At 39.9% G+C, this 14,751-nt stretch overlaps 1 protein-coding gene across 3 annotated transcripts in view; it reads right to left on the bottom strand.

Moving 5' to 3' along the window:
* Positions 1 to 14,751, bottom strand: part of col18a1b (collagen type XVIII alpha 1 chain b) — a 57,241-nt gene that overhangs the window by 26,013 nt on the left and 16,477 nt on the right. For all 3 annotated transcript variants that reach the window (XM_051712497.1, XM_051712498.1, XM_051712499.1), the window contains exons 5-12: positions 13,757 to 13,796; positions 9,135 to 9,280; positions 8,295 to 8,498; positions 8,123 to 8,149; positions 7,966 to 8,028; positions 6,960 to 7,043; positions 6,469 to 6,504; positions 2,230 to 2,349 (exon numbers count right to left, since the gene is read on the bottom strand). In XM_051712497.1, the coding sequence (XP_051568457.1) occupies positions 2,230 to 2,349; positions 6,469 to 6,504; positions 6,960 to 7,043; positions 7,966 to 8,028; positions 8,123 to 8,149; positions 8,295 to 8,498; positions 9,135 to 9,280; positions 13,757 to 13,796 (720 nt within the window). The remainder of the gene's footprint in view (positions 1 to 2,229; positions 2,350 to 6,468; positions 6,505 to 6,959; positions 7,044 to 7,965; positions 8,029 to 8,122; positions 8,150 to 8,294; positions 8,499 to 9,134; positions 9,281 to 13,756; positions 13,797 to 14,751) is intronic.

Genomic DNA, 14,751 nt, shown 5'->3' with positions numbered 1-14,751 from the left:
TTATTCAGTTCGTCAGTCTTGCTCAACAAGAAAAGAGGGCCGGATTAATTTGGAATAAAAGTGAGTGATGAGCACACATTACAGTGACATACAAACGTTATTGAAACTCATAGTTTAAGGCTAGTATTGTTGACTTTTTTTGTATAGCTTGATAAAAAATCGTGCTCTGCAGTTTGCAGTATGATAGATTCATTGTTGTCAGTCATGGGGAAACGCTTATGATGCTTAAACACTCTGCAGTCTTTCAGAGGAATTGCAGACACACAAATTTTAATAAAGGATAATTAGACTTTTTCTGGTCGTAAATGACTGCATTTGGGTCAGTGCAATTAGTTAAAAGATGTTTATTTTGTGCCACCAACAGGCGCAAAGAAGTAACTGAAAAGAAGTAACTTTTTCTTCACATTTTAGAATAATAGTGAAGTCATTAAAACTATGGAATAACATAAATGGAATTATGTGTATGTTTTTTATGTACAAAAACAAAAACAAAAAAAACACACACACACACAAATATCACAGATAACATACATCCTTAATACAAATTTTATCTGCACTGTGTACAATTCAGCCCCCTTTTTTATTCACTATCCAGACATGCATCACTAAAAGTCAACAGAAAATCAAGTCAGTGTGCACTGACATACCAGTGCATGAGCTCAAAAAAGTTTGTTTGCATGCTTTTCAGTGTTACATTTTCATGTCAGTTTCTGTCTTTATAAATCCTGATTTGTTTTCTTTTAACTTAGGATCAAATTCATGGAATTTAGGGTCATTTGCATGTTTAATTGTATGTGTTTTATAAATGAGGCCCCAGGTGCTTTCAATAAGATTCTACCAATCATTGTAAAATAAACATGGGATGAATAGGATCCTTCATAAATTTGAGTTAATTAGAAGGATGAACAGCTGCTTCTTGTCTACATGAGCAGGTGGGACAGTGCCACACCAAAATATTCATCCGCTTGAAAACATACAATAGATCCCAGTGTTGTGGCGTAACGGAATACATGTAACGGGAATACTTTTTTAAAATACAAAATATAAGTAACTGTATTCCACTACAGTTCAATTTAAATAATTGGTAATTCGAATACAGTTACATTCAAAAAGTATTTTGATTACTGAAGAGATTACTTTGCATTTTATTGTCATTTGTTTCATTTAATATTTAGTCCTTTCAGATGGAAAACATTTATACATATAAATGATGTGATCCAAAGTGCATTTGAACAGCGGTGAAACACTTTCTTATGATGTGTTACATTCATACGAGCAGACAGAGAAGTAAGTTTGAAGTAAGTTTGGAGCAGAAGAAATAGAAATAAACCTTGTGTAAATTGTCAGCTTTACGCTAAATTAAAATGCTATTTCTAGACATTTTACATGCACATGTTACCAGACACAATCATATTTTTTTATCAAGAAAATTCACGTTGGATCATAATTTCTTTTTTCTAGTAAGATCTTTGATGTTAGGGCAAAAATCATATTCTTGATCATAATTTTTGTATTGTTTTCCTGTAAAAATATCTAAAAATCCTTAAACCAAGATCAGTTTGATTGATCTTGTTTTAGAAACAACACTGCATAAGATATTTCGGTTTTTCAGAGAATGTATTTTTAACATGTGTATTTTGTCTTACTGTACTGAGTTTTTATAGTCAAAACAAGTGAAAAAATCTACCAGTGCTGAAGAAGTAATCCAAAGTATTTAGAATACATTACTGACCTTGAGTAATCTAACGGAATATGTTACAAATTACATTTTACAGCATGTATTCTGTAATCTGTAGTGGATTACATTTCAGAAGTAACCCTCCCAACCCTGATAGATCCACACTATAAATTGCTGCCAACCAAAAGTTCATTGCACCAATTATTTTTTCCAGTGGAAATCTATGGGAATGCAATGAGCAATTAATTTTTGTTGTGTGTATTGATAATTTGGCAATATTGTGTAAAACAGTCCAAGTATTATGATAATTAAAGTGTTAAATATCCCAATCAATTTTAGAGTGCCACTCTATTATGCGAGGGCACAACACATGTCAGGTTGTGCATTTATGCGTGGTAATACATAACCCACAGCACTCAAAGCAAGAATCTGCCCCTCCTATCTCTGTTGTCCCAAGCCACTACTGAGAGTGCTGGCAAACTGTGGATCATTGCTGAGGGTCTAGGTTTGAATCTATTATAGTTGGTAGTAAGGAAAGCAACATTTCTTACAGGATGGCCAGTGGCCCCATTTTCTGCAGTTGGGTCAGCTCCATTAGATCCAAATCCTGATCCTCCACTGGGTCCTGGGGGCCCAGGTGGACCAGGGGGACCACGAGGTCCACGTAGACCCTGAGAAAGATGTAAACATATTGAATTAAGTAAATTTAACAGAAAATAGTGGCTTCCACATGACGGAACCAGGGCATCAACGTGGCAATCAAGCCCATCGTCAAACAGCAGCATCAAGTGTAATTCAATGCCAGCGTCAACAGATGCTTTGATCTCCACATGAAAAGCGCCGCAGAGATTGAGTTTAATTTACTAACTGTGCAGATGCACGTTTTTGTACGTGAAATCTACGAACAAACACTTTCACACATCTATTCATGAATAGATTTGCACTAAAATTAATTCTAAATTCACAAAAAAACAACTCAAACCACACAGAGATTTTCAACTCAAAGAGATTTTTACATTTGTTATAATGTTATTATATCCTTGGGCCCCAGTGTAAAATTTAAACATGTCCTTTATGTGCCTGTGTTCTTCAACTTTGGAAAAAGCCTGCTCACATTCTGTCTCTGTACTGTTTGTTAATTGCATCAATAAACAGTTCATTCATGTTTTCAACTGCATTCTTGGTTTTACATTTAGCTGTCTGCCTTGATCTATATACAGTGCATCCAGAAAGTATTCACAGCGCTTCACTTTTTCCACATTTTGTTATGTTACAGCCTTATTTCAAAATGGATTAAATTCATTATTTTCCTCAAAATTCTACAAACAATACCCCATAATGACAACGTGAAAGAAGTTTGTTTGAAATCTTTGCAAATTTATTAAAAATAAAAAACAAAACAAATTACATGTACATAAGTATTCACAGCCTTTGCTCAATACTTTGTTGAAGCACCTTTGGCACCAATTACAGCCTCAAGTCTTGTTGAGTATGATGCTACAAGCTTGGCACACCTATTTTGGGGCAGTTTCTCCCATTCTTCTTTGCAGGACCTCCCAAGTTCCATCAGGTTGGATGGGGAGCGTCGGTGCACAGCCATTTTCAGATCTCTCCAGAGATGTTCAATCGGGTTCAAGTCTGGGCTCTGGCTGGGCCACTCAAGGACATTCACAGAGTTGTCCCGGAGCCACTCCTTTGTTATCTTGGCTGTGTGCTTAGGGTCATTGTCCTGTTGGAAGATGAACCTTCGCCCCAGTCTGAGGTCCAGAGCGCTCTGGAGCAGGTTTTCATCAAGGATGTCTCTGTACATTGCTGCATTCATCTTTCCCTCGATCCTGACTAGTCTCCCAGTTCCTGCCACTGAAAAACATCCCCACAGCATGATGCTGCCACCACCATGCTTCACTGTAGGGATGGTATTGGCCAGGTGATGAGCGGTGCCTGGTTTCCTCCAGACATGACGCTTGCCATTCAGGCCAAAGAGTTCAATCTTTGTTTCTCATGGTCTGAGAGTCCTTCAGGTGCCTTTTGGCAAACTCCAGGCAGGCTGTCATGTGCCTTTTACTGAGGAGTGGCTTCCGTCTGGCCACTCTACCATATAGGCCTGATTGGTGGAGTGCTGCAGAGATGGTTGTTCTTCTGGAAGGTTCTTCTCTCTCCACAGAGAAATGCTGGAGCTCTGTCAGAGTGACCATCGGGTTCTTGGTCACCTCCCTGACTAAGGCCCTTCTCCCCCGATCGCTCAGTTTGGCCAGGCGGCCAGCTCTAGGAAGAGTCCTGGTGGTTCCAAACTTCTTCCATTTACGGATGATGGAGGCCACTGTGATTACTGGGACCTTCAATGCTGCAGAAATTTTTCTGTACCCTTCCCCAGATCTGTGCCTCGATACAATCCTGTCTCGGAGGTCTACAGACAATTTCTTGGACTTCATGGCTTGGTTTGTGCTCTGACATGCACTGTTAACTGTGGTACTTTATATAGACAGGTGTGTGCCTTTCCAAATCATGTCCAATCAACTGAATTTACCACAGGTGGACTCCAGTCAAGTTGTAGAAACATCTCAAGGATGATCAGTGGAAACAGGATGCACCTGAGCTCAATTTTGAGTGTCATGGCAAAGGCTGTGAATACTTATGTACATGTGATTTTTTTCGTTATTTATTTTTAATAAATTTGCAAAGATTTCAAACAAACTTCTTTCACGTTGTCATTATGGGGTATTGTTTGTAGAATTTTGAGGGAAATAATGAATTTAATCCATTTTGGAATAAGGCTGTAACATAACAAAATGTGGAAAAAGTGAAGCGCTGTGAATACTTTCCGGATGCACTGTATCATTGTGAATTGGTTGAGCTTGTTGCATATTTTGTACTGACAGCCTCTTGCAGAGTACATGTGTTTCTGGCTGTGCTGCTGTGCACGCTGACCACATGGTCTTTACTTGGTGATGCTTCTGGTGGTTTCTTTCTCAATTGCTCTGTGCTTATGTCGGGCTGGTGTTCCCCTTTTGCTAAACACAGTGTTGGCTGAGTGTTCTGTATTGCTGCAACACGTGAGTTTATCATCTTTAGCTGATCTTGTGCCATCTCAGGAGACAGAGCTATATCAATAGCCTTCTGCAGCGTTAAATCCGTGCCTGGATTCAACAGCTTCTCTTTGACTTTAAGCAAATTTGTGGCAAAGATGATACAGTGTCACACCATCTTGTCACTGTTAACATATCCACAGTCCTTTTAAAACTCTGTTACAAAATACTCAAATGTCAAGTTTTTTCACTGGAATTGGAATTCCGCAAAGACTGAATCAGTCTTTGTATCCTCGCATGTTACTTCCCAAGAGTTTTACATATCTGTACATGGTTTCCTCTGACTTTTCTTGGAGCGGGCCAGAGAACATGAGCTGAACGTGCTGGCGAAATCTCCTCCATGAGTCCGGTAAGTTTACAGAGTCCCAATCTATCCTTGTCGTAGGAACACTCACCAAATCCATTTTGCAACAGCAGATACAATTCTGACACCATGTATTTTTCTTGTGTAGTCACTCTTGATAGTATCTTACAAAAAAAAAAAAAACCTCACAGTTCACAGTAGGGTTGCATGGAAAACCGGTGCTACGGTAGTATCGTGATATTACAGCTTCAAAACACAGGCGGTGCCACAATATTTTTAAACAGTAGTACCATTAATATGGTTGTACCATAAGAAATGTTATATATGTGGTAGGTAATTTAATTTTCTCCACTAAAATGTTCATTTAAATATACAATCGAAAGCTTATCCCTTACTAAAATTGTAGAGTTCTGGCATACTTGCTGCAAATTTTCCATTGATGATTTTCTCATGCAAATTGCTATTTGCTGCAAATGTTTACCAGAAGTTTGCAGCCCTACACCCAAATGTTTCACAATAGAAATGTTACTGTGAATAATTTCTTATTCATGTCAACATACGTTCAGTCCAATAATGTGCACACTTAGAGAATTATTGATGGATTCTAATGTTTACTTCATAAAGAATTATTATACATGTCCATTTTCCACTAAATTATGCAACATGCATTAGCTAACCTTAGGTGTCCCTAAACTCCCTCTCATATGATGTGAGTGCTAATGGCTAATGCTTTATGTGGCCATAATCACATTAGACACATGTAACAACATGGTCTTGGAAAATGTTTAATAAAACAAACAGTTTTAAAGTTACCACTCTCAAATTTGAAATTGAACATTAGCAGACTTGTGACTTTAGCTCCAGTGTTTCTATGCATCAACAAGATCAGTGTCATATATTATTTTATTGCTTTGGCGGCATGCACATTTGCATCTGTACATGTAGGGTGGTGCTGAAAGACCTTATTTGGAGATGGTTTGGGCTTGTTTTATACAATATGTGGGCATGCACTCCTTTATTTAGAATAATCCGGATTCATTAACATTAAAACGAGGGTTAGAACAAATTCATGTGTGTACGCACCTGTTGTGAATCAGGCTGAAATTTTGCATGATTTTCTGTGTTTCTAAGTATGTCAAATGCAGGCAGTTATTAGTTAATGAGACCCATTGTCTGATTTTGATTTTAGCACGGGCACTGCCCACATAAATTTACATAATCAGAACTGTCCTGTAATTCTTGTCTGATAATTTGACAGGTCAGTGGCAAATTGTTGTCGCCAGGGTCTATGCTGAGGTTGATGCTTCACTCACAACACTAATGCCAGTCATGTGGAAGCCCCTTCAGACATACAGATTGTTGGATGTTTGTTGGAAACAGAATTAAGATATAAAAAATACCGGCAACAATCCAGAACCTTCCATATCCACAAAGGTCTAAAGAGGGAACAAAACACAGTTTTAGTGAATTCATCATGATTTATGGCAAGTTTGCTTCACACTGTGTTGATGTTCAAACTGCAGTTTAAAAGCAAAATTATTTTATCCACATAGAAAAAAAAAAAAAAAGATGGACAACAAAGCTTTTAAAAAAATTAAACAAAATGCATATCATCTTGTAGGCCAAAATGTTGAGAAGGCAATCAGCAATGACAGTATTGGATAAAGAATCCCTGACAGCCTATGAAAATAATCAATAGCAGTTCACTTTGCCACTTTTGTGAGTTCAGAGTTCAATAAACAGCTTTCAGACTAATCAAATAAACTGAAAACTTAACTGGTAAACCAGAGATGCGAGTGCAGCAAAAGCTTTATCGTGAATGTGCCATTAGATCATTAAGGCCCTTCTTCTAATGAAAGTCCAGAATGGTATTTGTTATATCCATACTCACGGTCCTGTCTGAGATTGAGGGTCCAGGAGGTCCAGGTGGCCCTGGTGGACCTCTTGGGCCCTGCTGTCCATCCCCTTTCTGTCCCTAAACATACAAAGAAAACAAGATGTAATAAAATGGTTACACAGGTAATGCTTGAGTTTAATATGTAAAGTTGTAGTCAGGTCATAATGAACTACTTAATAAATTGGACTGTCAATCAATTAACATTTTTAATCAATTTAATTCTATAACATGCCAATTAATCGAATTAATCACATCAGATATAAATATCTGCAGAGAAGGCACACCAAATAACAATAATGCATTATATAATTTTAAATATTTAGATTTAAATAATTATAAATTATATTTTGTATTATGAATATAATATAAATAGTTCAAATTAATTACATTATTGTGACAGACGTGTACAAAAAGTGGCTTTAGAAGGCAATATATAGTTAATTTCAATATTATTAAACATACACCTATCACTGTCCTATAGCGCACAGCAATCTAATTTGCAAATCTGTCGGAGATTGATTATAAGGGCTTTTCTAAAGATGCATTTGCGTCGCTTCATAAACAGAGTTTTTAAGTTGCTGTGTCAAGTGAAACGTAGTTTGACACTTCTTGAGATCCCTGCATTTGGAATTGCACTCCATCCAGCTGTGTTTGAACGCAAGAACGCTTTCTCATCTTGCGCTGTCTCTGGTGTCAAGCAAGTCTGAGTGTGGTTTGTTGCCTATACAGCTGGAGTTTTGCTTAATGCCCCCTGCTGAAATTAGGAAGTACTTCAAGCTTGAATTGCTCTGATTGTAGGAATATTCCTTATTATGGTCCAGGGACATGATTAATTGTGTACATTGTTTGAATGCGTTATTTTAATTTTTTTATAATTCATCGCACTGAATTGAAATGTTAAAATCAACAGCCCTAACCCAACACTCAAAGGCTTAGTTCACCCAATCATTAATAAAACAAAATTAGAATTAATTAACTAAACTCAGATTTGGCAAAACACCTTCTGCCCTTTAGGTCCTACAACACCAGGTGTTCCTGGAAAACCACGAGGTCCTTCAGGTCCCTGTATGGTGAGACCACAGAAAAGTGATCAGTTGTGTGAATGAAGGGTTTATTGAAACATGAAAAAATAATAATAATCTGTTTAGAACACTCACAAGTTTACCGTCCTCTCCTGGATCACCCTATAAAACATTAAAATGATAGAAGCCGCTGTTAGAACTTCTAACTGTTTAAAGCTTTCTATGTGTTGTCAACAATCAATGGCTGTCCTTTAATTGGCATCAGTTGTTGTCAAGAGAGTAATAAGGTGTAATTTTTGTTACTCACTGGTTTCCCCTCTGAGCCAGGGGGACCGGGTGGGCCCTCTTGACCTGGTGGCCCAGGTGGGCCCATTGGACCCTGCACCCTCTGCACCATTCTATCCCCAGTGTCTATCAAGTCCGTTACTGGACCCTGGGGACCAGGCGGCCCAGCCGGTCCTGGAGGGCCTCGATCACCTTTGGGGCCAGGAGATCCACACCCAGTATTACTCTATACAGAGAGGTGGACATCAGCTGTTTGTTCATTAAGATAACTGGAAAACATCCTGGCAAATTCAACATCCATTTACTGGTCTGGTGAATGCCAGTAGTGTGCTACAAAAATAGGTAATTACATTCATTGCTTTCTCTTCACAATGACCCTAAAGAAGGAAATGGGCATGATTAAACAACCTGTTCCCACCAGAGGCATGTCAACATTAGTCAAACCCATAAAAAACACTTAAAGGCTTAGTTCACCCAAAAAGGAAAATCATTTTATCATTTACTCACCCTCATGCCATTCCAAACCTATATGTCTTTATTCCATGAAACACAAGATGAGAAATTTTGATGAATGTTGACGCTGTTTCTTTATTCCATACAATGAACGTGAGTGAGGACCGAGACTGTGAGTCACAAACATTTGGCCTAATATCTTCTTTTGTGTTCCATGGGAGAAAAAAAAATGTCATAAGGGTTTGGAACAATATGGCGGCGAGTACATGATGAATGAATTTTACCAAATTACACATCCATACTATGGTTAATAATTCCTTAAATTCTATTCCTTTAATTTTCTCTCTAAAATGGTTTCCATTGCAAACATACTTGTTTAAAAAAAAAAAAAAAAAAAGCAGAATCACACCTTCTCTCCACAGATTCCACCTGTGCTAGAGATCAAGTCTGAAGTCTCACAAGCCACAGAGTCTCCTTTTGACACTTTGAGGACCTGGCCTCCTTGGTCCACTTCTTCTCCACTCACACTTTTATTTCCTTCAGCACTAGAGTCACCTGGTGATTAAAGTATAGGAAGTGTCATCCTGGACAACAGCTAACCAAATGCACTGTGGATACCCATTGTATCCCATACATTTTGTAATAATCTGTCACAAACGCCTCTCAGCTACCTTTAATCAGTAACACAGCAAACATATATTTTTCTTTGTACTCTACAGTACATGCTGTATTTGGTGCATATATCTGATGTCAGTTGTATGAAAAATAACAAGCTATTAACAAGCATTTTTGAATTCAGGGCGTGCTGAGTGACTCTAGTCAGGCTTCCTAAGCAACCAAATTGGCCCGGTTGCTAGGGAGGGTAGAGTCACATGGGGTAACCTCCTCATGGTCACTACAATGTGGTTCTCGCTCTCGGTGGGGCGTGTGGTGAATTTTGCGTGGATGTTACGGAGAATAGCGTGAGCCTCCACGTGCACTAGGTGCATGCGGTGCATGCGCTAGCTCAACAAGCCATGTGATAAGATGCGCGGATTGATGGTTTTAGACGTGGAGGCAACTGAGATTTGTCCTCCGCCACCCAGATTGAGGTGAGTCACTATGCCACCACGAGGACTTAGAGTGCATTGGGAATTGGGCATTCCAAACTGGGGAGAAAAGGGGAGAAAATCAATACATTTTTCCAGCTTTTCCAGTGTCATTTCAAAGTATTTGATAAACAGATATTCGGTACATTCAAAGGTCAGCACACATTTTTCAGAATTCCAGCTCTGTGCATGAGCATGATTCTGTCTCCCAAGCTTATGTCTGCACCCCAAGAGAAATGTTGAATGAAGAAACAGCTACAGTGTTTTGGCAGATAAAATCTTCTGTTTCTTGTTTTTTGGTACAAAATATAATGTTTTAATATGTTGATCATAAGACTTGCATATTATTAGACTTATGAAATAAATGATTGCATTTATTGCATTTTCCAAAAGATGGCACTACAGTGTTTTTATTTTATTCCGTTCAAGTGACGAGATGTGTGCCTGCATGCATATATCAGCATCATATTTTCTTTTATCTTTATCTGAGTCAGGTCCACTGGTGAAAGAGGTGAAAAAAGGACAGAAAAGTTTGGGGACAATCAAAGTTATGAAACCTTCTTTCCCCCTTTTATAAAAAAAGTTATGTAGCTATACATAAAATAAAATAAATCTTCATATTAAAGCAGATTACGTCTTAAGTCTTTATCTGTCCTGTTTGACCATGGTTGCCAATCAACTCAACTCCTTCCAACTTTACATAGTGCATGCCCCTTCACATGGTATTTTGAAGGGGTCTGTAATTAATTTGTGTTAGCAAAGTGATAGAATGACACATTTATCATTCTAGCATTCAGATGGGTGCCTATGAGTGCCTCCTTTGGGCCCAGATTATACTCTAAGGCTAAGCTTCTCCTCCTACACTGCTGCACCCAGAACTCTCTCGCCGGAGGCGGCGCTCAGTGCCCTCTTGCCAGAGATTGCGATCTTGAGGAGGAGGGGAAAAATGCTTTCCCCACTCTTCACATTCCCTGCTCCGGTGGTCCCAGAGGTCCTCGCAACGAACCCCCTCTGCTCCCTGCTCAAGTGGTCCTGAAGGTCCCCATGACCTCGTCTGAGTTCCCCAGTGCCTTGACTTTGTCCTCTTCATACTCCCCTGCCTTGCCATTGACCTCTTCTAAATACACACTTGCTCTGCCCAAATTCCCTAGTGCAGATCCACCATGGTCTCCAGATCAACTTTCACCATCTTGGTCTCCTGATCTGCCAACGCATCCTTGGTCTCCAGGTCCATGATCTCCCGCTGGTTCTCCAGCTCATCTGCCGGCTCCGCCCTGGTCTCCAGCTTGTTTTACTGCCCTGCTGGCCACAGAGCCCGCTCCTTGTCTGACCTGTTTTATTATCTTGTTCTTGTGGAGAGCAATTTTATGAAAGTTCCTTCATGGCATCATGTAAAAATAACCAAAATGGCAACAGCACCAAAGGTAGTTTACATATGTAACCAAGTGGAGAAATTTCATATAATATAACTCTGGTCATAAATTGGACATGGCCCCTTTAAGAGTTTTGCAATGCCTGCTGTGTTACACACGTGTGCTGGTTAGAACCTGAGAGCATACCTTGTTCAAGAGAGCTCCTGGTTTTGTTCATCGGTTGATAATTCTTTGGGTAAATATAAAATGTTACACAAAATGCTCATAAGTTGCATTAAATATGTGTTCAGAAGAGTTGTATGTTTTTTTTTTGTTTTTGTTTTTTGGATTTTTTTCCCCTTTTTCTCCCAATTTGGAATGCCCAATTCCCAATGCGCTCTAAGTCCTCGTGGTGGCGTAGTGATTCGCCTCAGTCCGGGTGGCAGAGGACAAATCCCAGTTGCCTCCGCATCTGAGACAGTCAACCCGCGCATCTTATCATGTGGCTTGTTGAGCGCGTTGCCACGGAGACATAGCGCGTGTGGAGGCTTCACGCCACCCACCGCTGCAACCACGCTCAATTCACCATGCGCCCCACCGAGAACAAACCACATTATAGCGACCACGAGGAGGTTACCCCATGTGACTCTACCCTCCCTAGCAACCGGGCCAATTTGGTTGCTTAGGAGACCTGGCTGGAGTCAAGAAGGGTTGTATATTAAAACTGAATGTTTGTTACAGATAATTTTTGAATGATGCATATGGATTGCATGTGTGGAATTTGACCAGGTTGTGCACATGTGGGAAACTGGGTATGTCAATTTAGTATAAATCATTTCTTATTTAATGATTTACAGTATAGCCCAGAGTGTTTTCCAAATAAGTGTAATATGTGTTATAGAAAACATGTGTAATGAGAATTCTGTTGTTTTAAACTGTAATACATGTCCTTAAAGCCTGGTTAAAAATGCATAAAATGCTTTGAGCAATTTAAGCATGTGTTAAATGCATAAAATACTGTGAGTGCTTAAGCATGTTTAAGCATGTATTAAGTATGTGTTGATGCATAAGGGTAGGCTAATGCCTTGTTTGTGTTTTCTTTTGACATTTCATTACTGTATTTCATAACCATTCCTTGAACCATCTTTCATTTTTCAGTTTCTTTATTTTTTTATATAATACGGCCCCATCGACCACTGTTTTCCCCCCCTTTTAATAAATAGCCATCAGAATAAAACCCCAAAAGATTTATTTTTTTTATCCTGTAGGGATTATTTTCAACCCACCGGCTACATATATATAACTGTAACGGGGTAAGGGGTGGGCAAGGAGGAGGCGGGAACCGGCTGACCAGTCAAAGTAAAGTTTAATGAAAAACTCAACTTAAAACAATGTAAAACATAGAGACACACAGACAACGCAGCTGCATGTGTCTCTCTCTTTCCCGAACTGGCACCTCCGGCTCGTCTTTATCCCCCTCCTGGCTGATATAGCCTGATTCAGGCCCTGCACTCCTCCTCGTTACAATAACAATATAAATATTTCTCGTCACACTCCTCCGTCACGCGACTCAGGTCAGGGAAACCCCTGGCATGACGCACTCCCCTCCCTTCCTGGAGGGGGGGTGTTGCCCTTCTGGCTGTGCATGCCGGCAGGTCTTCCCCGCCTTTCTAGAGCCCTGGGAGACACGAGGGGAGGTGTGGGGAGAGGGAAAGAGCGAGGCAGAGCGACAGAGAGAGAGAGAGAGGAGAGAGAGAGAAAAATTTGGTCGCTGGCTCCCTCTGGCGTACGCCAGCTCGCTTCTCCCCAGCGGACACAGCAACTCCTCCGGCCCCTGGCGGACGGAACCGCTCCTCCCCTTCTTCAGCAGATGGCAGCAGTTCCTCCGGCTCACGGCGGCCAGCAGCGACCCCTCCGTCCCCAGGAAGATGGCCGTGGCTGCTCCTTTGGCGGACGGCAGTGGCGAGAACTCCTCGACAGTGCATCCCTCCTCCTTCCCGGGTTTTGGCACCAATGTAACAGGGTAAGGATGGGCAAGGAGGAGGCAGAAACCGGCTGAACAGTCAACGTAAAGTTTAATGATATAAATGAACTTAAAACATAAAACATAAAGACAAACACAATGCGGCCGCGTGTGTCTCTCTCTCTCTCTCTCCAGAACTGGCGCCTCCGGTTCGTCTTTATCCCCCTCCCAGCTGATTAGCCCGATTCAGAGCTGGCCGTGTGTCCTCACAGCCCGGCCCCACCTTCCTCCTCGTTACAATAACATATTTCTGTTTGATATGCCATTTTATTATAGCAACTGTTACCTAGGGCCCTTTCTTCGTTCTAAAACATTTTGCAAGAACATAAAGAGGTGAATTAATTAATGTGTTGGTTAAATATCTTGCAGTCATTATCAACAAAACCATACATGGATACATTTTGACTATGAATGTTGGCATATAAACATAATTCAGTACGAGAGTACAAGAACAGACCTGTGTAGAATCTCCAAGTTGTCATCTCGTAATTACAGTAAATCCGACACATGAACACAGCATAATTTCACATCTTTCTCTAACCATTATCAGTGTCCAGCTTCAGCTTACCTGTTGAAACAGGTGGTGGAGGCAGGGGATGTAGAACTTCCTTTAAAAAAAGAAAACACTAATGATTATTGTCCTGCAGAGCAAGTTTCTTCAGAGCAAGTCAACTTTTCAGACACATTATCACACTCTGTGTTTACTTGTCCTTTGAATATCTAATTAATGTGCTAAAAGTTGCACCACACATTCTATTTATAAGCCTCTTCAACCTTTGTGGAAGACATAGCTGTCTCAACTACAATTTCCACCAATTTTGAACGTTTTGCTAAATATTCCTGAACACAACACTGCCAAAGAACTCATAACCGTTTTAAACACTTTTGTTCTGATATAGCACATGGATGGACCCACCCACAATCCTGGGTACACTCCAGTACTGTAAAGTAACTAAGTACGAATAATTAATTACTGTACTTAAGTAACTTTTTTCAAAATTTGTACTTTCTTGAGTATTTACATTTGATGCAACTTTAACTTTGCTACATTTTTTAGCCAAATAAATATATTTTACTCTGATACGTTGCTCATTACCCTGATGTAAAGAAAAGTTGGTTCATTATTTGCGAAAAGAGAGAAAAGAGAGAAGAGGGCAGGTTATAAACAGCACACACTGTGTTTGACTGACAGCAGCCAGTGCTAGTAGACACAGGAGCGCATGCATTCATGGAGTCTGCGTCAGACCAGCGAGGTGCATTTTTATGAAGGACTGTTGAGAAGGTCTTCAATAAGTCTAAACATAAATGTATTCATTACTGTATGTGGGCCACAGAATACTGAGGATCACAGAAACCATGAAGGACTTTTCTAAGATGTTGAGGAATAATGACAGCGGGTGCTTTTAACATATGGTTGAGCTTCTTTCATAATTCAGATTATCTATTAATTTAGGGGCATCTCTAGACCTGGGCTGAGGAGACTGTAGCTCCAGATCTTCTCTGGACAGCCCAGAATGTTTTAGAGGCACAAGAGTGAAAGGGAATTAATGACAGTAATGATTG

Source organism: Myxocyprinus asiaticus, chromosome 12 (assembly GCF_019703515.2).
Source record: "Myxocyprinus asiaticus isolate MX2 ecotype Aquarium Trade chromosome 12, UBuf_Myxa_2, whole genome shotgun sequence".
NCBI lineage: Eukaryota > Metazoa > Chordata > Actinopteri > Cypriniformes > Catostomidae > Myxocyprinus > Myxocyprinus asiaticus.
This window is presented reverse-complemented; position numbering and strand designations above follow the sequence as displayed.